This window comes from Eutrigla gurnardus (genome assembly GCF_963514095.1).
Source record: "Eutrigla gurnardus genome assembly, chromosome: 4".
NCBI lineage: Eukaryota > Metazoa > Chordata > Actinopteri > Perciformes > Triglidae > Eutrigla > Eutrigla gurnardus.
Window position 1 is genome coordinate 22299665 of NC_139918.1, and position 26650 is coordinate 22326314.

At 43.5% G+C, this 26650-nt stretch overlaps 1 protein-coding gene across 12 annotated transcripts in view; it reads left to right on the forward strand.

Annotated features, from left to right (window-relative positions):
* The window catches only part of ptprfb (protein tyrosine phosphatase receptor type Fb), a 154754-nt gene that overhangs the window by 70180 nt on the left and 57924 nt on the right, over positions 1 to 26650 (forward strand). For 7 of the 12 annotated variants that reach the window (XM_084008639.1, XM_084008644.1, XM_084008634.1 and 4 more), the window contains exons 5-8: positions 15143 to 15331; positions 19577 to 19699; positions 24808 to 25077; positions 25783 to 26364. In XM_084008639.1, the coding sequence (XP_083864765.1) occupies positions 15143 to 15331; positions 19577 to 19699; positions 24808 to 25077; positions 25783 to 26364 (1164 nt within the window). The remainder of the gene's footprint in view (positions 1 to 15142; positions 15332 to 19576; positions 19700 to 24807; positions 25078 to 25782; positions 26365 to 26650) is intronic. The other 5 variants (XM_084008641.1, XM_084008638.1, XM_084008645.1 and 2 more) reach the window with 1 other exon arrangement.

A 26650-nucleotide genomic window follows, 5' to 3' on the forward strand; every position in this document is an offset into this window, starting at 1 on the left:
AGACGTCTCTGCTCACGACATCAGTCTTAAATGCAGTGTGCTGCCACTTCTCCGTGTCAAGGCAATATTTCATATTTTCATCACTGTGATCATTTGATGAGCATGTAAAAAAAAAAATGTAAAATGCAATGACTCAGATCAAGAAATGACTAAGGTGGTGTCAAAGCCATGTCATGACACTAATGGTGATGATAAAACCGATGAGGCTCAGTGGGGCAATTAATAGAGCAACTGTTTTCACAATTTGGAATGGATTTCCCAAACCAGGGCCAAATCCGTGAGAAAAATCCTTAAAAGTACCTGTTTATAATCAGCTTCTGTTGGCAACCAGGGAATTGGAGCATTGTCAAGTCCTAGGAAAAGGCCTGCATCGACTGAGAGTTGTAACTTATGAATAATAATGCATATTTTCCAAGTGAAAACGAATCAGCAAGAAACTCTGGCGATTCAACACAAACGTCCAACTGGAGGTCATATATCACAGAGGGGAAAAAGGCACCGTACAAACATTAATGCTGCTCGTATTTCCGTTTATGGTGTGAGAATGAAATGGATCGCAATACCTGCTCGTACCTCCAGACAAAGCAGTTGTTTTCATTCGTAATCAAATCGAGCCCCGGGAGAGTGCAAATCCTCCACCCTTATCTGCTTAACCACTGTGACTTTTCAATATTTTCAGCGAAATCTCTCTAAAATAAAAAGTTATGCAAACATAAGAAACCGATAACCGACCAGAAAGAACATTCCCGAAGTGTGAGCAGAAACTGACTATTCTGCTGTGCTGGAGAACATCCTCTTGTCCTTAGGGAGACAGCGGGCCTGTCTCTAGAAAAAAGGGATGTTATCTAACGGCACCAGATCAAAAGCTTCATCATTACCGTAATCCTCCGCCGTCATAGCTTCAATTAGAAAAGTTCTCCTTCAGACAAGCTCCACACCTTTTAAAGTTCCCTGGCAATTGGTTTCTGAACATGTAATGTCGGGGGGAAAAAACATTTTTTTTTTGGAAAGGTCAAATGAGAAATATGCAAGGAATCAAAGCTTATCCGTGGAGAAAAATAGCCCCTCACTCGGTGAAAACATGTCAAACATCTGTCAACTCTGAAGTGATACAAGCCTCCTTGTAATATTAATAGAGTTCTGCCCTGTGAGTCCATGTTATGCCTCTCTAATTTTAAGATTGGAAAAAGAGGCCATAATTATACTGCAGCACTCATCAGTTTCTGCACACAGTTCAGAACATTTTTGAAAATGGAATTCACTAGTATCCTGGCTTCACCGCCTTGAATGGATTTAGGCGGCAGTAAACAAATTACTGCCTCACTGGTTAGAAAAGGCCTTTATTTGCTTGGCATGCATTATAGTCCCTGGTGCAGAGGCAAAAAATGACTGCGACACAATGCCAGTAATAAATATCTCAGGAGCCAGGCAAGTGTGGACAACAAACCTGACTGGATAAACAGCATAGAAATCGCATTGCGCCTCTTCCCGGGCAAGATAAATACAGAAGCTATATCGGAATGATTTAATACCAAGCCCCGCTCCTCCCGACAACTTAATCCTTTCCTTTTGCGCTATTCAAATCCAATCCACAATGACCAAAATAAGTTCTGTTGTGTAACTGCTATTCCCATTACTTTTTCTTCGCTTGATTTTCCTCTCTGATTCCCCCCCTTTTTTTTTTAATGTCAGTGGGTTTCTGCAGTGTTCAGGCTGCGATTTTAATGGCCGTTCCCTCAGGTTGTCGAAGAAAGCAAGTGGCCAGTTCACGTTTACCTTTTCATACTGCGGATTGTTTATAACAAATTATGCAGGGCGTGAAAGTTTGCTTTTACTTCAAGTAGAACAGGTTTGTCTTGTGTCTTAGAGGCAGGGCTGTTATTTGTCATAACATGCTGCATGAATACAGAAGCACAGACTCGCACGCACACAAAACCGTTGAGGGATGCACGCACACACCTACCTACAGGTGTACCCTCCCCTACTGTATTTCTGAGCTCCATTGTGTCGGTCTGTGTCACAGATTTAATTTCTCCCACCATCTGCTGGCTGGAGGCCCAGCGTCGTAGATCATATCTAGCCTGACAGATACAAACTGCATCTGTCCATGCATGCTCCTCCCAAGGACTCTCACAATATGGCAGGGTGGAATCTCCCTCCTGGCCACCCAATCTGCATCCTCACATCCTTACTTCCAAGGACTCGGGCATCGTAAAGGGGGGGCAGATAGCTTTTTAGATTTCTGCAGGACTGGAGCACATACATTGTAGTCCCCATTAACCACACCGAAACGCACAGGATTTACAAACATAATCAAATGAATTGCAAAATAAATCTGATTGCTGCTTGACTTTGAGTATTATTTTTCACCCTTTAATCAATCAAGCATGTGCTTTATGCAGAGGAATGCAGGTGAGGGGACTTTGGGGCTGGTATGGGAGGCTTTAATTAGCAGCAGCCACTTACTGAAGTGTTCTTGAGCAGGACACGAGCAATCCCTGCCAGCTTATTTTATATCTGTTCATAGATAAATATCAACTCAGAAGCAGATTTCCCAAAACTCTTTTATTATTATTATTATTATTATTATTATTAGATGGATGTGGTATTGTCGTTATACAACTTCAAATTTCAACCTAACTCTGGTTAATTTATGCATCCCCTGAGATTTATTCGACACCTGACTAAATGTTCCTTCTTATAAGCAGCCTAGACATCTGTATGGCGTCATTCTTGCTTTGAGGCATCATTTTATCACATGTAGTCGTCCATCAATTGCTCCATGCTTTCGGCAAGCTGTATCTGTAAAGACTGTAATATCTGGTGTGTCTGCGCCGTCAGTGCTGATCGTATCTATGGCTTCAGGGCATAGAGAGAGAGAGACAGAGGGAGGGGGGGTAAAGAAAGAAAGAGTTCAATGTTTAAATGTTCAATATTACATTTAAAAATTGGTTGATAGAATATTAGAGAGCAAAAAGCACCAGGCCTTTAATTGTATAGGGATTACTTCAAAATTGAAGAGTCTCTTAATGTATTTTTTTTCCTTGCACTGATGGTGAATTAGACCGGCTCTTAAAAAGTCACTTGATCATTACAGCTCTGGCTGCTTCCCACTGCTTTCTAAATTGTTGAAAGCATGTAATTTGGTATTAAAACCTCAAAACACATCTTGCAGCCTGTCCTAACGACTTGCAGAGCGGATTTACGTTTCTCTAATTTACCCCCATAACTTCACGCACTTTTGTGAATCTATACTTCCTGAAAGGTGTTAAGGAAAAGCTAAAGCCGGGATGTATTTATCCTGTTCTAACTGGGCCACTGGTTTTCAAAGAGTGCTTTAATGTGTCGGAGCTTTTTTCGCGATCCCAAAGAACACATTCGCTCAAACTATATGCAAGAAGCAGGAAAAAGAAAATTAACATAGATTAAATTCTCCCCCATTGATGAAAACTCCAGTCTTTTAGGGCAAAAGCATGAAAACCATTCAAACGTGAATTCATTATGCGTGGGCAAAGTTTCCTTTGTCTCGTGTGTATAGTCACCAACACAAGGTGGGTGGACACTATAATAGTGACACCTGTACAGTAACAGTCCTGCAGTGAATACTGCCTTTGTGGGAAGATCACAGTGGGGCTGTTGTTTCCTGTTGTTGCTTCTGCTGTCATGCGTCTACTGACAGCAGAGCTGCAGCCTGTCGCTGTTTTTAACTTGAAGTTATGGCCACTGCTGATCCGCAGGACATATTGAACACCGTATCTGGATTTTGTTACGGCCTTCAGAAGATATTGGGGATGTGACAATACATGCACGTCCTTTCATATCTGGGCATCGTCTGGAACAGACAGGGATATCCGTGAATTGACATCAGCTATTAAATATCTGCCACAAGCCGCTCCAGCAGCCTTTCATTATTCAATTACAGATTTCACTGAAGAGTTGTTTGTGAGAGCATGACCGATGTGATTATCAATAGTGTTTCACCATGCGTGTGTACAGAGTGACACGCCGCTTCCTCCGTTAGATTGCTAAGCGAGGTTTGCCTTTTTGCTAGTCCGCACGATTGCGTGCACTCACACACGATTGTCTGAGCTCAGGCCATTTTATTGGTTTCACTCTAAACCAAACAAGAGGCCGGCAGGGAGAAATAGTCAGGCGTCTAGATATGAATACTGAATAGAAACACAGAGGGTGATGGAAACTGTCACTCATAAATGTGCCCCTCCATCATATTGATATTTGAAGGGTCAAATGCAAGTTAAAAGGCTCACACCTGAGCAACCCTGAGCCCAGCAGGCGAATCAAAGCAATCTGTTCATCGCTGCATGTTGTTTTTCTTCCTTTAGATAAAAATGTTGTATGCTCAGTCGTATTTCAGCCTGTCCCCATCCCTTAATAGGTCTATCACATTTAATCTCCTCTCACGGCAACAATGTAAATCAGATATAGGCTGAATTATTTTTCGCTCTACAGTTGATTACGACAGAATTATATTTTAAAATGCACAGAACTCAATAAAAGACCTTTGTTGTAGACCCACAAGGCTTTTAACTTCATATATTCCGATAAAATACATCATATTTGTATTAGACACCATATTGGAAGAAAAAAAAAAGAAATCCCTGTACAGCGGAAGACAATTCATTTAAATTAATTAATTTAATATGAAAGTCCCGTCAATCGATTAACAACTGGTCATTTTTAGGCTACAGTTGTTGATGGTGTTGAAGCGCATTCATTATTAATGGTGTTTTTTAATGTTTTTCTGTAATCTGATACACATGCTATGGTAACACAACCTTGATGCAATGAAGAATGTGACGTATAACTTTGTCTTGCTAGAATGTTTAGTTTCTGGTTTAGTTTTTTGCATATGAATAATAAAGTAAAAACGACAACAACAAAAAACAGCTGACATTCCTTTATTTGTTAATAATGGCGGCCCGGGCCTCTACCCCGGCAGGTGACGAGCAAGGTCCACCTTAAAGCTCTGCAGGGCCAATGAGTCAACGGCTCCCCAGGCCCTGACTTGCTATGGATGGATGGGGCCGCTGCATGTCAGGGGGGTTCTAATACCTACACTCAATGAGCTGGCTAATGGGAGTCCTTTCACCCTGACCCCTTTTCCTCACACATTTACACACCAAGCCCTCTTGGCTTACCCACTGGGCCATAGAAGGCAGGGGAAAACGGCTTGGCTCACTATCAGCCTTATAGCTTGGCCTTAAGCTTGACATTTTCCTCATGTTTAAGAGGCATAGTCCCATTTTCTCTAAGCTGCTAAGCTGTGTTTTTTTTCTCTCCAAGGTTGTAGTTGATCGGCCTGCTTACAGCTGTCAAAGGCACTGTTGATTTTGCATGCATTACATCAGCATCAATATTTTTGACCTGTTTTGCAAGGGGAGGTTGGCTGAGCAAGCATGCTGAGATTCAGGTCGGCCCTGACACTCACCGTGTCAAGGCGTGTTCACCGAGTACTTCGAAGCACTTACTTGTTCCTTCCTTCCTTATTTGAGGAAATTGCAGCGAGGTTACTGCCAAGATTGTACCTGCAGAAAACGAACAAATAGAAAATCAGATTTGGCTTTAGTGTCAACCTGACAATATGTAGATTCGTAGCTGCCAACCAATTTAATATAAACACAAAAAATACCAGCCATTAAGCAATTTGTAGACGAAGGGCATGTTTTGACGTTTCCATCATAGTCTTTGCTGCTGTTGACCGGCCCTGATGAAATTATTGCATTTGCCTCTTTTAAGGTGAGCAGCTAATAGGTCATGCTACCGTATTATATTTCTGAACACCGATCACTCCTGCAAAGCACAACAAAGCTGAGGCTGTCGACATTGACTCACAGACTCTGTGTATTATTCATTATCTCAAACCTAGAGAATACGTAAAGGCTGTCACAGGAGCCCAGTCAGTGAGGATTTAATTAACAGAACCTGCCACATTCCACTACATCCACTGCCTTTCACAGAACTCATAAAAGCCTTCCCTATCTGCTGTAATTACACTAAACGTGTCACAATAAAGCTCTGCCGATGATTAATTTGAGTTGTGTAGAGGATCAATTAATTCATTTATTTGCAAACCGCCTCTATGCTTCCTTTTGTAGCCGATTTCATTAAACGTCACGTTTCCTGATTTTCAGTCCTGTCCTTGTTCTTTTTTTTTTCTTCTCAAGACACCTGGAGGAATAGCCTGTCTTATTAGCCACATCGTATTACCACAGAAATTTAGAGGCAGTTCCATTAAAACGAGTAGTAAACCACAAACCGTGTACTTGGCAGTACTATAATCTCAAGGGTCTTCAATTAAACTCCCGTCGGTAGGACCACAAAGCAAAAAGAGTGAAAAAGAGAGCCTACAGCTGTGGTACTGTGTAGTTAATGGAGGATGTGATTCTGTGCAGCAGCGCCCGTCCTACAAGGTGACTCGGTCAGCATAACCATGTGAATTCAGAAGACCACCCTTGGGTTGCCGTAATGGTCAGAGGCCACGGTTATGTACTAACTGGTGAGCCACAGCATAAATAACAGACGCGGGGCATCTGGCAGGGCTGTAGATCATCCTGGCGACAGTGGAAGTATGATATCAGATAGGAGAAAAGGGGAGAAGTAGAGATGAATAGGAAAGTGGAGAGGGGGAGATGATAAAAATGGAGGGAGGGGGAAGGAAGCAAAGGAAGGAGTTGGCGGGGAATTAGATGACTGTTATTGATTATCTGCCTGTAGGCGAGGAAGTAGGGCCAAATGTTCTGCTCTGCCAGACAAAAAAGTGTATTATTTCAAAGGTCATGGCATGCATTACAGTCTTTTTACTCCGAGTACACTCTGTTAAACAGCAGAATAGCAGCGCTGCAGCGCGACCACCACTATGCAGCGTGCTAACAGCGCCATTAACACTGTTTTTGTTATGACTGTGTTTCTGTCACGGTCCGCTGCGTGCAGGTGTGTCTGTGGGTGCAGTTTATCTATCCGGAGCACTGTTTGTTTGATGCACTTCTATCGCCATAGCAACTGCCATAACACCTGGTTCAAGAGATAGCGTGCCAGAGACAACAGGCTTGACGAGATGTTAAGACGTATTTCAATGCACAGTGTACATTTGCCTTCATTTCCACGGAGATTCCTTTTTTTCTTTTCTTTTTTTTTTTTACCATTTTCATGTCATTACAACAGTATTACATCAATGGCCTCCTTGCCGGGTCTTTGATGCAGGGGTGTGCCGTGTCATCCCTGCTGAGGAGACCTCTGCAGTGGGAGCTCTGCCAACTAGTATTTCTCTGAAGAGCAGGAGGGTCCTGCTCACATGCCCTCCATGGCAGAACATGTGAGGAAAAACTCCTCGCCCTCCAATGTTTTGCAAGTCAAAAGAGGCAGTTACCTGACTGGCTGAGGCTGTCTGCCTTTCCTCGGGTCTTATTAGTTGCTGCCCGAAATGTCGCAGGATTGCAGAAAGAAATACTACGATACCTATCAAACACACACACAAGGTCAGATTTGAACCAAGGGAAATGTTTACAAGCAATAGCTCTGACGGTGTATTCTTAGGGCGGCTGCAAACGCCGAAACCCCTGGATTTGATCCATCACCACTGTCCGACAGAGTGCGATACCGCCACCCCCTTCGTGTTTCCACATAAATCCATCCATCTATCGGCTATCCTTGAGGGTTGCAGGGGGCAGGCAACGATTTCAGCTGACACAGGGGTGAGAGGCGGGTTACCCTCTGGAGAGTCCGCCAGTCAATCACAAGGCTGACACGTAGAGATGTGACACACCTATGGGCCACTTGCAGCCCATAGATGTGTTTGTTTGGGGTGGGAAAAAAACCCAGGGAAACCCACACAGGCGTGGAGAAAACATGCAAGCTCCACACAAAATGCCGGCCTGCAGGTTTGAACCTGGGAACCTGACTGCGTGGTGACAGCTCCTCACGAATCCTTAACGGGTAATATTTTTTTACGAGTGAACTTGCTGAATGTTTTGAAGACTATCAGCGATCCAGCTATTCATAGAGCCCATTCAGTTGGACTCGTTATCTTTGGCTCTCTGTTTACAGCTCCCGCTGCCACTGACACGCCTCAAACACTTCCGTGTCTCAGACAGATGCAAAATGTCTGTCTCGCCGATGTTCTTGGCTAGAAACAGCCGCAGGCTGTGCGCTTTGTTTTTGCACCCCGCTCGTCTGCGTTTCACTGCCAGATTGACTCGAGACCAGCTGAGACGTAGACATCACTTATTGCACTATATTTAGTCTTCTTCACAGGACGGGTGAATAATGAAAGGATTTAATGGGTAAACATAAGAAACACTGAGACTGTACGAATAGCTTTACAACAAAGTCAACCTCGTTTAAACATGTAGCTGTCAGTTGAAGGCTAAATGCTACACATGCTACACGTACCCAGGCGACCTCCATAGAAGTGCATCAACTTTTCTTTTCTACCTATAAAGACGGTGCACTGATGTATGTTTAAAACGGTAGATTTTAGGGCAGTAATATTTCATGAGGCAAGTGGCTATGCTGCTGTCACTGTGGTCCTTTGGTTCACACTATCAAAGGAGACATCACCTTTAATTGTTGTCATCCATCACTTGGCAACTGGCACACGTGGAGATCATACAGGCCTTTTATTTTCTCGCTGGGAATGAGATCGGCTCAGACATGTGAGCTAAGGAACTTCAGAATGGCTCACCGTATCACCTTAATTTTTGATGGCAAACGTTGCTGCCGAATTAGATTAACTATTGATACAGAATGCAGCAAGATGGTGTGGGCAGCTTGCAAGCACCTCCTGTTCATGTAGTAGCAATGTTTTTGCATGATTATTCCTCGCCATATGTTTCACGACTGCATGTTCTCTCTGAAGGGACCGTGCTCTGGTGTAGCTCAATTGAAACATTCATTACAGCCCATGAGCGTATAAGAAGGGAGGAGATTCTAGGGCACACTGAAATGGAAATGAGGCTTTTTTTTTTTTTTTTTTGTATCTTGTGTCACAGTGTGAGGGCTCCCCTGTTATGAAGGAACGGGGGTGTCTTGAGTGTTTTTCGCCCATTGAGGTGAGCATGTTTGGGTTGGGGGAAAACGCTAGCTGACGATGGTGTATGATTGAGCTCCAGCAGCCTCTCAGTGGGACGGGAGGACAGGGACGGGTCTCTTTCAGCAGGATTCTGATTAGACCCATCACCCTAGCTGCAACGCTCCACTCACACTGGTAATTGGAGCTGGCAGGAGGCTGGTATGCACCCCTCCCCTGCCCCCCCTCTTCTTCCCCTTTCCCTACTCCTCTTTTACCCCCCCCCCCCCCCTCACTTCTCCCATCTGAATCTTAACTCACCTGCCTGTGGTTGTTGACAAAATAGTTCATGGTTCCTGTATCTTGTTTTCATAGTTCCACTAATTATCATGTTTGTCATTTTCTCTAACATAATGATATTTCCAATGTTTTCCGATGGCTTTTATGCAGCACATGTTATACTGTACTGCTATGGCACCGTAAACAAGTTTGTCTGCTAAGCTGCGAGTGACGCAGTTTGGCTCTGTGCGTGATAAACGGCTGTCCAGGGAACAATGTTCCTTATTTTTCACATGATGGAGGAACCGGTTCATGTGTACCTGGCTTTACTTCTGACACCGTTCTGCCTCTGTCCTCATTTGCAAATCCAGGGCGTAACAACTGCATCACACTCGACAAAATAAGTTCCATTAAACACAACTGCTCTTGGACTCCCCAGTATGAGACATCTACTACACTGTGTTATCCCAGCAGCAGTGCAATGGTTTGCATGCGTAGCAGTGACCCCGCTGAATCAGATTCCATTCATGGCGGTAGACCCGCTGGGAGGGGGGACGTGCGCCCATGGAATGTTTTGTTTTATAACTGTAATGAAGCACTTTCTGACAGATATTTTCTCACTGAATTGTTGAGATTTTATCCATTCGCCACATGATTAGACACGATTAGAGAGAGGGAGAGGGAGAGGGCAAGGAGGGGGCGGAGCGAATCAATGTGCTGCCCGCAGCTTTATAGAAGATTTAACTGCAGTAGAGGATGTACAGTACCAGACGCTGAGTACTTGATACCAATACCAGTGATATTCCACGATTCTTGATTTAAAAAAAAACAAACATAAAACAGTAAATCACATTTGAATCAACATGGACTCCTTTATTACCATGTGCATACTGTTTTTTGTTAGGAAGTTAAACAGGAAATAATTCCCTCCCTGTTAGCTATTTTATATTGCTGTGAAACGTCTCCTTCAACTTCATTTATTTGTTTCTCACTAAAAAAAATGACATTTCACAAGATTAGATGAGCACGTCATGATAACGTTAGTATTTACCTTCACCCTTACTGATTTATCTTTTACTGACAAGAACCTGAATGCCTCATAATGTAAGTCAATGGAACCTCCCAGCTGCTTCAACATGGATTTATTGTCACAATGAAGCACAGAAACAGAATAACACATTTTCTAATTTTCCATATGTCAAGGTCACTGTATTCTCATACAGCACACATATTGACCACAAATCAAGAATTTGTATGCTTATTGTGACAATTTACCACAAATGTCTAAAAGGATACAATTAATGCAAACTTCAACTTGACTGGTGGAGCCTTACAACAGCAAATGAAGAATAAATACCTACATTTGTGCGACTTTTTCTTCACCACATTCATGGTTGTTGAACATTGATTAGCTCTGACTGCAATATGAGCAGATCATTTGTCATAGTTTGAATTACATGAGGAAACTTAACACAGTGACGTAAAGACCCCATCAACAACTAGCATTTGGTGTTACAACTATAAATCAGCCTTAATGGATCGCCTGCTTAACATAGTCATGCAATGTGGGCCTTACTCATATTTTCCTGCCTGGACTAGACAGAGAAGTGGAGCTTTTTTTGAAGAATTACCCTCCAGCACAAAAGGGCCTTTTTTTATTATTAAAAATGCCCCCTATCTTGACAAACATCAACCTTCATCGCCTGCTCTATTTCATTGGATTCTCTCCAAATTTCCCCCAATTCTTTTCTTTTCCCTTCAAATGAAATAGAACTGAACAAAGGCATGTCTTTGTTTTCCTCTGAGGAGTTGGAGGAGCCGCAGGAGTTTCAGTAGAAGGCAGAGACTGATGGGGCTCGAATCTTAGCTATCAGCTCTACTAGATGTTTGATAAGTATGTGTATCGAGAGAACGTTCAATGATTCTTGTTCATTGACCTAAAGACAGTCACATAGACAACTTTAGAAAGCCACAGAGACATTTTTCCTTTTCATACTGAGCTTCATGTTAACATTCTAACCAAATTAAACAACTCTTCGACCTTTTACAAGACATTTTGAAACATTAGGAAGTTACAAAGTTATGGGTATTCTAAGGTTAATCACCTTAACTAAGTCTTGCATGACATTTAAAAACAAAATCGTCAAATTTGACATTGTATAGTACATAAAAGAATGTTTTTTAAAAGACGGATCACAGGGATTTAGAAAGTCTAGGCTCTGGAGGCAGGGTATTAAAATGTGAGGGGCCTGCATGTCAAAAACTCCATCAGCTTCAGTCTGTGGCCTGGCCTTTCAGAGTGCAATCGCAAATTGGAAGACATCGCTGGAAATGCAGCAAAAATGAAGTGAAGTGAAGCATTACAGTTTACACCATGTCTTTAGGGGCAAATGCTAAAAAACAGATATCTTAGGTCCAGCTCAAGTCTTGACATCACCAACATGTATTATATCTGCTTTTAACACGGTTCAAACAGGCAGTGGAAGGTTTTGTTGTCTTTTGTGTCAGCAGTTGAAATTGGCTAGGGATTGGGGTTTTTAAAAAAAAAAAACATTTAGTTTGCTTAACAAATATAACAAGAGTAACTAACCTTGGGCATGACTTGTAATGTGAGACTGTTCACACTGGAAATATGCACTGTGTGTGTAAAATGTACTGTACACACAGCCCAGTCAGTCTCATTCAACAAATTCTCATGTTAAAATTGAAAAAGCCAAGTGAAGCTACGCTGTGCGCTCCACTTATCAGACAAACTGTGGGAATAAAATGTCCGCAGCTGGAATAACTATTTGCTTGCAATGCAAACATTACACATTAAATAGTAGTGGATGGATTCATGTATAAAATTTGCAGCAGCATATTTGTGCTTCCCGATATGAACGAGCCGCTGACTCGTATAATAATTCCTTTGGGGTCTTTCACCCTGTTTTACCATTGGTTTGCATTTTTCACAAGCCAGGAACCTTTGCCAATAATCTTAATCATAAATATTCTACAGGCATCAATACAAGAGGGTTTGGAGGAAATATCCCAAGCCGATACTCTCCTTCTACTTTTACAGTTTGACAGCTTATATATAACTTCACCTCCCTGTTAAGGCAAGACACTTCCTTCTGTGGGAAATTGTATGTTACAAATCTTGAATTTGCTGCAGGTAGATTTCAGATGGAATAGAACAAATCTTAGGAAATTCACCTCAAAATTTGGTATGACAGAATCCTCCTCAGTACAATCCCTGGGGTAACTGCTGGCTGTGATTGACAGGACCATTGTCATGCCTCATTGAATCGATTGGTTTCCACTAGATAGTTACGTTATACTAGACCTAGAGGGAAGCGACACCATTTTCTGGCTGAGAGATAGAGTGATGTGGGGTGGGGGGGGGGGGGATATAAACACTGGAAATCAGCAGAGGAATGGTAGATGGACTTCAATGTACAGACTTTTTCTCAACGCTGAATTTACTTGCGTGTACATCTCTAAATTCACATATTTTTTGTCCTTTTTCTTCATCTATTTCATGATTTGATTGACATACTGGTGAAAAGATAAGCCCATTAAACATTTTAAGATTCTGTTAAGAGTAATGAAACAAACAATTTTATTAAATTATAAGCGTTAGAAAACTGAATTAAACTTACAACTATGTACTCTTGCAATTTGTAAGTTCTTAGATAATTATATTCTTTCTTCTCGAGACGGACAGAAGTCTTTGGTCAGATGATTCCACATATCTGGAATAAGCGCTCTGTAATGTGATAGAGGATGAAATAATTTTAGTTTTAATTATTTCTGTCTTCTAAATAATTCCGGGTTCATAAAATGTCCACAGCTTTAACGTTCTACGGGGTGTCTACATCTCTCTTTCTCTCTACCCTCTCCTTTCTCTTTGAAGGTTGGAGAGAGCGAACCGCACAGGAACACAGGACACTACTGTTACCATTACTCATGCAATGACAAATTGCACGGTATTATTTCACTGTGCTGTAGTTGTCCGTTCGGCAGAGGTATCCTGATTTGGGGTCGGGATGTCTGAAAACGAATCCCGTATCGTTAGACAGGAAGTAAGCCTCGCCGCAAAGATAAGAGGCCACACAGAGATCTGTCAACTACATCTGAATATGAGACGATCCGGGCTACGGGCCAAACACAGGGGTGAAAGCAGGAACAACTGCTCTGCTGGGGATCAGAACAAAGTAAAACACCCATGCACCTATTCATGCTCCAGCCATATAAGTTTACATAGGATTTCTTGACTCAGACCACTGGAGAGAGACAATAATACGCAGTTCAGCCCTTCAGCTCCACCTTAAGTTGGACAGCTTTTTATTTTGCTGATGTCATGAATCGATTGCACCATTTATTGGGGCTTGGAGAATCCCTTCTGGCCACAACAAGCTTATCGTTTGGTTTTCCTGCATACAAGAGACAGCATTGTGTGTTGTTCTTCTCATAGCTGATGACTGATGTGAGACAACTGTGTAGCTCTTGTAACCCAGCTCAGAATGGACAGTGTAACAGAGGATATTTGTTTGGTGCCCGAGTGTCGAGCGAACAACAAAGTGTTTGTGTCTTAATTAATTAGGAAGTGTGCAGAGAATGCTCTCTCTCTCTCTCTCTCTCTCTCACACACTCTTAGTCGTACATGCACACTGTAGCAATCACACGTCTTCTTGTTCGTCCCTGAAGAGCGACTAAGATTTGCTTATTGTTAACCTGCAGTTAGGTGTCTCCTCATGGTGAACCAAAGACAGGAGTTACCATCATTAGCACTGTTGTAAGGATTTCATCTAAGCACTCCGGCCCCAGGGACACATCTACATATGAGGGGGAAAAGATAAAAGAGATTGCAAATTTTAGAGCAAGCTGATAATAAGACCTCTCGAGGGCCGTCGTGTTTCCTCTTTATTAACGCTGTCCAGAGGTGAAATTAGGGTTGATTATGAGAGCAGGTGGGAGGTGGGTCTGATTTGGGATTTGCAGCACAGCCAGGCCATGTCAGTGGCAGTTTTATGTTTCGATGAAGACGCCGAATGTGGATTGCAAAAACCGATACAAAACAGGTTAATCATTTGGGTCATTTATTTTAAAGGTGAGAACTCATCATAGCGGGAGATTAAACATTCATCTGAAAAGCAATTCCCTTAGTGTGTTGTGTGTAAGGTAGCTATTTCATCTAACAAACACATGCATGTTCAGTAAGTGTTCAATGCCATTTGTAGACACTGAATGCCGGGATGTTTCCTTTTTCTGATGACATTTGGAATCCGATATTTCAAGGCAGAGCCTGAAATAGCCCGGGACTATATGTTGTTCATATTTTTCTAATCTTATGATTATGAAGTCAGTATATATTTTAGTAAAGCCTTTCACCTTAGAATACAACATTTTTGATTTAAGGATTATGCTTCACGTGTTGTCATGGATATGCTGTTCCTTTCATGATGATGAGTTGGATTATTCAAATAGGTTTGTTTAGCTTGCTAAGCCAAAGGCGGCTCATTTATGCATGGGTGCCCAGAGACAGATTGCAATCCTTCCTCTGTCTAAACCTGAGACTCCCCGTGCCGGGTAGGAAGCCTACTATGATAATCAATCAGAGATCTTTTTTTTTTACAATTTTTAAATTCCACAGGGCTATATTTCTCTCTTGCACTACTTTTTATGTGTGTGCTTTTTGTTTGCTGTTCGGCCTGTTTCATCTGAAATGCATTTGCTCTCTTTCATCCTTTTATCCTCCTTGTCAGCTCAACAGCCTTGATGCACTCAACCCTCAAAGCCTGTATTCTGTCCGATTTACTGAAAATTACTAAAAAATCTGTCTTTCCAATCCTCCAGAGACCCAGATCCCCCACGGCTTCCCCACGATCGATATGGGTCCCCAGCTGAAGGTAGTTGAGCGGACCAGAACTGCCACCATGCTGTGTGCGGCCAGCGGAAATCCAGACCCAGAGATATCCTGGTACAAGGACATGCTTCCTGTGGACATCAGCAGCAGCAACGGGCGTATTAAACAGCTTCGTTCAGGTACACTTTGATTTGATCTAATTCAATGCCCTCATGGTGTTACTGTACACGACACACAGTTAATGTAAATATAACAAAGGCAAGTTTCACGGCAGAAGATGCCATCAAATACCAACAGACATGAGACGTGCTAGACACGAGGATGATGGGATAGAACACAATACCTTTGTTGTCATGAATGACATGAAGGACGCATTCCTTTTCATCACACAGGACATGAAAGTGTTACTCAAAGTATGTCACCTTGAGTTCTTACAGAATGTTATTCCTCACAGCTGCAGCCACTCATAAAGTTACAGAGAAGTTGGAATGAAGTTGTTCCTGCACGTTTGCAATCTTTGACAGTGATTCATGAGCTCGTGACCCTCCAGAGTTACAGAAAGAGACATTTTCACTGTATTAAATAATCCCTAATCCCCTTAAAAACATGCAGCCGGGTGACAATGAGGCCAGCCGATGATGCATTAGCATCAGACGCTTCTTTGTTCACTGCAGCAGTCCACTTGATAAATAAAGAGTGCTGGCCTGACCTGGATCAGATGGAAAAAGGTGCAAGGTGGAAGGATTAGTGGCTTTTGACCAGATTTGTGACTCCCCGCTCTATCTAGCTCATTTAGTGAGTGTCAGGTCAGACTGCAGGTTTGAGGTTTGAGTAAAGATGAGAGCCACTCCAGAGAAAAAGCCTGGCACTAGAGCTGCCCTGTGGATGCAGTATACAGGTCACTGGAGCATGTTCACTTGGAGCGTCCATATTCATGCAATATTAAAACTCTACCACAAGCACAACCTAAATAAGTTACAGATTCCTCACATATATTATAATAACACAAATGCTACTTAATTGTTTGAACGTGTCTTTAATAACAAGGATAAACTGTGCTTCATTTTTTTTGTCAACGTCTACCAGTAAACTTTTAATTAGTTTTCTTTTTTGCAAAAAGTGAGTGCCTGGAAATATGCTGATATGTAATGCCCTAAGACTAACTATTCTTTTTATCCACCACCCTTTTCTTGACATCTGCTGCCATATCAGGATTTACATTTACTGCTCATGACCTGAAATGAGGCCAACTTTGCGATGGCGTAGAAAAGCAAATTCATTTGCTGCCACAGTTTAGCAGAGACCTAGTTCTTCCTTTTGCATCACACACTGCTGGATTTTTAGTGAGCCCACAGACACATTTGGTCTATCTTTTCACACCATCCAAGCCATTTACTCTGCAGAGATACTAACTTCTCACTTTTTTTCAATGTAATACCTTTGACTGGAATTCTTCTTCCTTCATTCTATTTATTGTGTATGCTTCTCTTTTGCCCATCTTACTAACTGCCTTCTGCACAAATGCAGTCCACACGAAGAGTCAGGCCATCTAAAATTAAAAAAGCTCAATAAAAGAGTCTGCTTAAATTGCAAACTATTATAATGCTACGAGAATGCAGCTGTAACTATTGTCTGCAAATACAAAAGTAGCAGGATTATATTTCAAAATGTTTGCATGAAAGAATGGACCATTTACAGACAGCATGTACAGTCCACAATGTAAGGTTGCTTCATAGCATTGATTTAGTACATTGAACTTTGTCACATTGCATTTAAGTGGCTTCTACTCTGTATCCCTTTTTTTATTATCTGTGGCCTGTCAGAAGCCATGTTTTTCTCTCCCACTATAAGTGGATTACTAACTAATCTCTCAACCCTGTTTGCATCAAAATTACTCCCACCTAGGTGGTACACCAATTAGAGGTAAGGATGATCAAGTGTGTTGGGTAATTTCACATCCACACCATTTCCTCACATCCACACCATTTCCTCACATCCACATCAGACCCCTTGCATCCCCCCCCCCAACCAAACGCCACATCGCCAGGTTCATCTGCGGCGTCAACGCCAAACCCACCCTCTTCCACGCCCCCCCTCGTCTCTTCCCAACGTGTCTGCTGTCTGCTCCCTAACAAGCAAATGATCACCAACCCTCATGCCAGGAGAATGGACATTCAAAAGCAAGTCCGAGGTGTTATTTTGTCAATTAGCATTCATACAACTCTTCTGAGAGTGTAAGCAATTAACCACATTTTTGAACACACAATACACTCGCGTTCAAACGGAGACATCTTTCAGCTTTCAGCCCTTTTCAGCGAAAAAAGGGGCGAGGAGTTGCATTTCCAACTAAAGGCCACTGTGGCCACAAGAGGATCTTGCTGCCTCCTCCATACAGCCTCAATGTAAACTGAAATGGCTGCATTTGCATACAGCCTATGCAGCGTTTCTTCCCCCCCCAGCATGGGAACAGGATGCCCGGTCAAGATTGTAAAGGTGGAAGCTTCAGCCCCTTTTTATGGTAATCATGTGCTTTTCCCCCGAGTGGAAGCATGATTTCCCTTCAACAACAGTGGGGTAAATAGTGGACTTCTGGGGTAAGCTGAATGCATTTGGAGCTACCAGCTGTCTCCCTCACCGTCTGCGCATCCTTGGCTCATAATACAACCCATATTCAATTCGATCTTTCACTCTTTCGGGCTTAAGGCAGAGGCAGGCTCATGGCAGCCTCTGTGCCCTTCATGTAATTTCTACACCTGTAAAAATGTAGATGAGCTTGTAGAAGATCTGCCAGTGTTTGGGTTGTTGGGATGTAATTAAAAGGGGTTTAGTGTTGCAGCTATGACAACTGCCATAGCAGTCACCTTCCACATTCCTGCAGTGCTCACGCTGTTTTCTCCCATGAGAGAATGGGCAGATTGACAGATTGGTGACACCGGCATTAGTATGCAGGTGCATGTCAGTGCTGAATCAGACAGCAATGAGCTCAGCCTGTAGAGCAAACACCTTGGAGAGATATGTTGTCATGAGATCTGAGGTGATATCATCACATGGCGCTGCCCCGCCCTGTTTCACTCCTCTTTTTTTGGCCTCACCGTGATCCAAGCCCCCCCCTTAGGTTGGTGGTGAACCTGTTTGTTGCATTCATCTCATACTGCATGATGTGAAAAAAGTATCCTCACATCATCTTATGCTGAGTATTTTTGTCATTTGTAAACTGCATGGTGTCTGGCTCCTTTCATGCTAGTACCATGCTGTTTTGAATAAATCACTCACTTGTGAACTATAAATGTACTGCAGAGAGAACTAGTTCTGCTTTTAAACGTGTATTTTTTTTTTTTTTTAATTGTGGGACGCAGGTAAGTTTTGCGGCTTTAAGTGTGATTTTTTTTTTTTCCTCCTCAAACTATAACTCGTCTCACCTGTCAACCATTTGCAATGCAGTCGCAATGATTGTAATGGACATGGGGTGTGGAAAGGACCACACCGGGACAGGTCTCCTGGGCTTTCATGCTCTGTTAGAAACAACATGTTAGCCCTCTCTCTCATGATTACAGTTTCTTGGTGAAACGCAAATCCAAGCCATCTGGCAGAGGAGCGTTTCCCCTGGGGGCTGCTGTGAGACAGGGTGAAATAGTTGGTGTTGAAAGAACACAATTAATATGACCTAACTGCTAAATGCATAGTCAGCAATCATTTAGGAAAAGATAGTGGCAGTTGCTTTGCAGCAAAATCTTAGGCCATCAAGAAAATGATGACTTAGAAGAACAGTTGAGTCATCAGTCTACAGTTTATTTTGGTTAAATTTGGTTGCATTTTTAATAAAATGAATTACCTTCGGCTCAAAATTCTAATAAATTCCTCTTGATCTTGAAGTAAAATCCTTAGTTTAGAACTGTGTAAAACACATTAATGCACGGTTGTTGATATTAAGCAGCAGATTGATTAGTTCCTCTGATTAGATATGGTCTATTCTTCTGCTTTTTCTGTGGTCATTCTGCAGCGTAGCTCAGCCTCGTCGTCTAGAAATAATCCTCCATGACACAAACACTTTGGCTTGTCAAGTATTTCCATAAGCAGAAGGCCTAATCAGACGTTGACGGTTGTGACATGTTATTCAGATAATTAATTAAAAAAACATTCAGTCGTGGTCTTTTTTTTTTCCTCCTTGACATCACTATGCAAATATTCTGTTAGCGGTTCCATTAAACTCGCCAAATCAGCTAAACGCTCATGTTGTCGTAAGCATTTTCTGGATAAAACCGCGTCCATGTCCGAGACACTTAATTAAGCGTGAACTGGGTAAGACTAGTTGACTACAGGCTCTCTACCAGTCACTGTACAGATATCTGCTTTGGCGTCATGCCAAATGACATCTCCTATTCCACGACTGTCAAGACCGCTAACGTTGTTAATCCTCTATGCAGGAGCTCTACAAATTGAGAACAGCGAGGAGTCGGACCAAGGGAAATATGAATGCGTTGCCATGAACAGTGCTGGGACCCGTTACTCCGCTCCTGCCAATCTCTACGTGCGAGGTAAAGTCAAATGTCTCTCTCAACTCTTGAATGAATTTGTTGTGTCTGTTGTCTTGTATGTTATCAAACCACAAACCGCCATGAAACGTCCCGTCGTTCTATACGTTCGCTCAGCGGTGACCATGCATCTTTACGGCTCTCTCTGCCGTTTCTGTGCATGCTCAGAACTCTTCACAGGAGTGTGTAGGAGTGTGCAGGCTGTGTTTCATTGACATCTTTCTCATTCTCAGCTTGGATGCATCTGTCAAGGTCGGACAAATTACACCTTTTTAATTGTTATCGGGGTAATATCTTAGTATATTCTGCCCACCTTCAACCTGAGCAGAAAACGGAGCGGAAAACACAGGGCATTTGATGGTTGTGTAATTTCCACGTTTGATGATCACACATATACCACTCTCTCTGTGTTTTTCTGTCCTTCAACCACATCTCTAACCATTATCCTTGCCTTGCCATTCCTCACATGCCAATAGTAGGAATAACCTCAACCTCCTGTTTGGCTGTGAATCCCACCAGGTGCAGCCTCTGTGAAACAGCTGCATTGAAACCATTTCCTCCACTGGCATTGAAAGCCGGGCCTCCTTTCTTTTTTATTTTGACTGTATCGAAAGGCTCTATTACCCCCCCTACCCCCCTCTCAAGCACAACCCAGAGCTCCTAAAGGCATGGAGGGGTCTGGAGTTTCAGGATTTGTTTGTGTTGTGGTGACTCTGTGAGCAGACTAATTCAAGGCACAGGAAAAGCATTGTAGCCATCCTGGAAAGAGCTGGTATAGGAGAGAGAATAGTCCAGGTCAGCCCCTGTGGATGACACCACTGTGTCTGATGTACATGAAACAGAATAGCTGCTCCAGTGGTTTGTGTGGGTGGAGGAGTGAGGGAGGGAGGGAGTGAAAGTGTCATGGAAAGAAGGAGATATATTCGGCTATCACCTCATAATTGTGTTAAAAGCATATACAGTAGTGTGTGATATATAAGCTACTTTTTTGATCTACGAGATAAAATTAGTGAAGCAGTGCCCAATGTTTCTATTCTGTCCCATGACAAAAAAATTACAAACCACAGCATAGGAAATTAATTTGTGCTATTTTAAAAAAAAGAAATCTGACTAAGAATGGCTCTAATAATGTATGTAATCAGTATTTTTTCTTATAGGAAGTATCCAAATAATGTTTTTCCCGACAGACAGAACCTCCTCCTGCATTAGAGGAATCAGAGGTAAAATCCTCCTCAAGGACCACGGCAGCATCCAGAAGGTTTAGATCTTACAGTAAATCTTGACAGGGGGTGGGAGTCAGCCAAAGCGTAAAGGCGAGGAAGGGATGCAAGTCTTGTCTATTAATCAGGGCATGCCTGTCACAGGTGCAAACGCAGCCTTTTTTCCCCCCACAGAGGTAATTACAATTGTTGTGTGGCGTGGCGCCAGCAGGGGCCCCAGGCCCGGCTTGTCTGTAACACCACCCAGGTAGCTGTCAACCCGTTGGCCCCGACAACAACTTTTCCGCCAGCCTCACCACACCAGTGGAGAGATAGAAATCAAACCAACCGTAACCTTTTAAAAGTGTACTTGTCTGGAATGGAGAACAAAGGCTCTAGTCATGTTTTCACTCCGTCTTTGTTACTGCTGCAGGAATGAGGAGACGAGACCTGGGGCTGTGCTATCACAGGGCTGCTTGATAGGGTTTAAAACTGGAGGGACTCAAGACAAGTGGCCTTTGACGTGACCCTCTTCATTTCTTGTTCCTTGTTGTTGTTTTTTTTTATTCTGAGACAGCAGGGGGGGGGATTTAGGGACTTACGACACCTACTTTCAAACTTGTAAACATAGCAAGCTTTGGGAGCAAACGTGTCATTTGACAACTGTTACAGTTTGCAGTGCTGATGGGTGCCGAAGCACAAAATTAAAACGACAGTTGGACTGTGAACTAATAAATACAATGGGACAATTGTCAACCCATTGTGATGTAAAAGAAAAATATTCGTTTTTTAACATTTGAGTAAATTGTAAGCATCAATCACTGGATTAAATTCAGCACCTTCTAAGAATTCCATCCTCCCTGGTAAGAACGCTCATTTCTAGCGTTGAAACGTCAATAACGGTGCCACTATTTGTCTGCTCATGGATGGTTTTTCCCCTTTCTGTCTGTACATCTATTTCTGTCCTTCCACTTATCATCCATTAAGAGTGTGTGTGTTTGTTTGTAGGTGTTTAGTTGCGCACCTTGTTTGCCGCGGGACGCTTTCGGTGACCCTCCTCTAAAGGTGGACTCCGCCGACGTGGGCAGAATCACAAGCGTCCTGCGATTGAGCATGAGCACTCGTTTGTCAAGTGTTTATCCCACAACGGAGGAGGGATGTCAGCTTCTGTCTGCTGGCACTCCTTCATATATCCATGTGACATGACAATATGTCACAGAGGATTAAGTGCTGCAGTTGGGCTTTTCTCTTACCAAATATCCTCAGACTGTTCTATGATGTGTGTGTGTGTGTGTGTCAGGGAGGGAAACTTACAAAATGATCTACACAGGTACATTTTCTGAATGAAAAGACTGAAAGAAAGAAAAGTTCTTTCAGTCTCTTTTTAATGATGATATAATTAGTCGATTGTCCTCCCTGTCACCAGATGTGTGCATTACTTTGCCTATCCGTGCCATATCACGAAACCCCACTGTGTCTATGGAAACACTGTTCTGTTTCACTGTGTCTTGTCTTCCTCTCCACTTTGTATCTTTTCATTCCATCGCTTCCCTCCATCACATCACTTCACCTGCAAACAGATCAGCGGGAAGGTTTGTCATTTTCACTTTTAATCCCCTTCCTTCAGAGTTTTAGGTGAGGTCAGTCATCCTTTCCAGACCCTGTGATGAAGACAACGACATCCCTACCCTGACAAAATATTAATTATAGCTCTCCGTGATAGTGATACTGTTTGCATGATCCCTGAATAACACCTGCATGCCTTCCAACGCCACACCCTGAACTGTGTTTCAATGAGCCTTGCCAAGACACACAAGGAGTGCCCGTGACGTTTGCTCGCATCATTATTAGATCTCTGTTGTGTCGTGCAGCCGTGCATTCCCAGTTGCGGCCATATTGTCAATATCGAGCACATCCACCAAAAGCTATAGCTCCTTTCACCTTCAGATTTCCCATCTGCCTCTGTAGGCCCGTCAGACATGTGTGATGGATTACTCCTGTATTCATGCGGCATCAGGATCTGTCAGGTATTTAGGAAGCAATACCCCTTCTCTCCCACTGAGGGACATGGGTATCAGAACTGACAAAGCTCTTCTCGGGGGATTATGTCTGTTTTACCGCCATGGGCATCCTCTACCAAGATTCTGAAGGATGTAAGAACAGCCACTTGTTAGGCTAACGAGAAGCCACCTCATCTACACACAACGCTGCAGCACACCAGTTATTATTAATGAGTTTGTTATGTCCACACATTCACAGACTGAACCTGTGATTTAAAGTTAATGGATGGTGACACTGACATTGTCCAAGAGAGGGAGTTAATGTTTTGGAAATGATGTCTCCCCTTGTACCATCTGCAAAACACTGCCGCTCAAAGTGCTGACCTATAGAATATTTAAGAAGGAGCTGGCAGTGTGCTGACGGTGGGGATGATCGGCCATCATGGCTGCTGCACAGCCCCGGTGCTGCTGCCAGGAAGCCTGGGAGCCCGCTGACTCTCTACCAGTTTGCTCCGATATAGATTGACTGGACAGGTTCTGCTATCCTTGGGCACTTTGTCAAGGCAGTTAAATTTATAGGTATCCAGCAAGCAGGCATGCAGAGTGGAGACGGGGCTTATTTTGTGGTTTTGATAGAGTCCCGGAGCCCGTCTCTCCACGCCGCTCTCAACAGGAGAGAGGCTTCGGGGGAATCAATAACAATTACCTGCCCTCTAGTCATTTTGTTCCACAGCACCTCTCCAAACTTAACCGCACGCCATGAATTATTCACAACATTAAGTGTTCAATATACACAGGCCCCATTGACTGACTGCTCTTAGCACTGTTTAGTCTATGGAATTTTCATGGAGACTGGTGCAAAAGAGCAATTACAGTCAAGGGGTTTTTTTTCTCCTCCCAGAGAGACACAGAGATGTTGCAGTGCATTAAGGGAAACCGGCAGTATAAATCCTGCTGGGACAGTTTCTTGCCGTAGTGTTTTGAATACATACGACCGGCAGTCGTGGGACAGCATTAATGGGTCCTCAGCAGGGGACTAAATGTTTGGCTTGGCTTCATTTTCTCCATAATCAAGGTTAAAGAAGCAATGGCACCTTCTTCTTACATTCAGCACTTGCTACGGAAATGCTCAGCATGTCATAAATTTAACGTGGCCTGACACTGATGGATGTTCACATAGCACTGTCAAGTCAGGTTTCCGTTGCCATGTCAAGCGGGTAAGTTTGTCATGGTTGCCAAAAGTTGCGAAGGGAAAAGATCTGAAGTGTGTAAATACGGGAGCCATTTCTCGGGTATCTTTATTTAGACAGAAAACAAGTGATATGTAAATGCTGGCTGCCTGTTTATTCTGGGCCAGCCTTCCAGAATTGCATGGTGCTGCTGCATCGGTGTTTGCCTTGTCCCTGGCGACGTCAACGGGCCCTTCTTGTCTCCATGGGAACCCTTTTTAATGTCAGCCTATCTGCATATCAGAACTGCACAAAGAGTGGGAGAGAGAGAGGGAGGGAGAAAGACAGGCTGAGCAGAAGGAGGCAGAGAGAGGGAGCAGGAGGAGAAATCAGACAATACCGTCTCCACGGGGTCTCTCAATGATGCAACTCTCTCTTCCATTTGACACTCTGACAAAAGAGTGCCAGACATAGTTTCTAGGCTAGTTTTTGATTATATCCCCTTTTGTAGGCAAGAGGATAAAACACCCCCTCAAAGTTTTCTTATGAATCTCCATTGCCATTTTGTGACAGTCCTATTCTTCCCTTTGTGCCCGCCTGCACATTAGGACAAAAGCGATCTGCCCTCCATTCAATTTGCTTTTCTGAGTTAGCTTTTAGCCTCGTGGTGGGGCTAAGACCCTTCATCAGATCACATAAAAACCTCCATATTCACCTGACATTCTCCTACTTATACGTCTCTTTGTCCCCCTTAGTGCGACGAGTCCCACCCAGATTCTCCATCCCGCCCACCAACCAGGAGGTGATGCCAGGCGGCAGCGTCAACCTGACGTGTGTGGCGGTGGGCTCGCCGATGCCCTACGTCAAGTGGACCATGGGCCAGGTGGAGCTGACCAAGGAGGAAGAGATGCCGCTGGGACGCAACGTGCTGGAGGTCACCAACATCCGCGAGTCGGCCAACTACACCTGCGTGGCCATCTCCTCTCTGGGCATGATCGAAGCCACCGCTCAGGTCACTGTCAAAGGTGAGGGCTGTTGTTCAGACCAGCTGTCGGCGTGACCAACCTTTGCTGTTTATTCAAGACACCCACAGTTCGATAATGAAACAAAATATACCAGTTTCAAAGGGCCTTTCTTCATGTTAGTGAAGGCCTTCCCTTCTGCATTAAAGTGTTTGTGTTCCTACCCACCTGTGTGAATATAGCTACGTGAGTGTGTTGTCTAACTGTTGCAGCCCCTCTTATCAGTTGTCCTCTGTATTGATCCCACTTTCCACTCAACTGATCGATATACAGTCGTTTAATGGGGCCACAGTAATACAGACCCGCTTCTTTCAAGAAAGACGTGATGAAGACCCTGTTTTGTTTGTATGTGTTATGCAGTCACAACGACAACCACTCTGGCAATTTTCTTGCATTGTGAGTCATGTCCAGGCCGGTTATGAAAGACAAATTTGGAATTTCAGTCTGGCGTTTCTATTCATTTGGGGATAATGGCTGCTGACAGCACTATAAGGATTAGCTTATGAAACAATCATTTCAGTGCTATGAGATACAGAACAGAGAATTACATGACCAGCCATGCCTTCTCTCCACGAGAGCTGTATTGTGCCTACATTTTGAGAATCATGGTTTCAAATGTGTCAGACATCCAATTTCTTTCAAATTACCCACAAGTCCTAAATGTCTATTCTTGATATGAAAGCTAATACCCTCCGTCTCTCTCCTCAGCCTTGCCAAAGCCCCCCACCTCCCTTATTGTGACGGAAACCACAGCCACCAGCGTGACTCTCACTTGGGACTCTGGAAACCCAGAACCTGTCTCCTACTACATGATCCAGTACAGAGCCAAGTCTTCAGACAACGGCTTTCAGGAGGTGGAAGGTGTGGCAACCACCCGTTACAGCATCGGCGGACTCAGCCCCTACTCTGAGTATGAGTTCCGTGTCATGGCCGTCAACAACATTGGCCGCGGACCGCCCAGCGACCCCGTGGAGACGCGCACCGGTGAACAGGCCCCCTCCTCGCCACCCCTGCACGTCCAAGCGCGCATGCTGAGTGCCAGCACGATGCTGGTACAGTGGGAGCCGCCCGAGGAACCCAACGGGCAAATCAGAGGCTACCGGGTCTACTACAGCTCGGACCTGACGGCTCCACTGAGCGCCTGGCAGAAACACAACACCGACGACAGCAGTCTGACGACCATCTCAGGCCTGACCCCTGATATCACCTACAGCCTCAGGGTGCTGGGCTTCACCTCTGTTGGTGACGGGCCACCTTCTGACATCCTGCAAGTCAAAACCCAGCAGGGAGGTGAGCAGCCAGTCACTGTGTGTGGTTCTTTGCTTTAATCAAAGTGTATGTTCATGTAATTGCCTCCAATTATGCTTACATATATCGTCCGACAGCAGATCTCGTATCGTATTGTGATAATGGTGAGAAGATATATAAAAGTAATATCTCCCCTAAAATGATAATTAATATTGAACTGCTTCACAATCATCCCTGTTTCTTCTTAAAGTCTCAGTGGTTGAATGTTGCATGAAATCATTTTCATAGTCCAACATTAAGGATATCATATACTTATCATACGCACGTC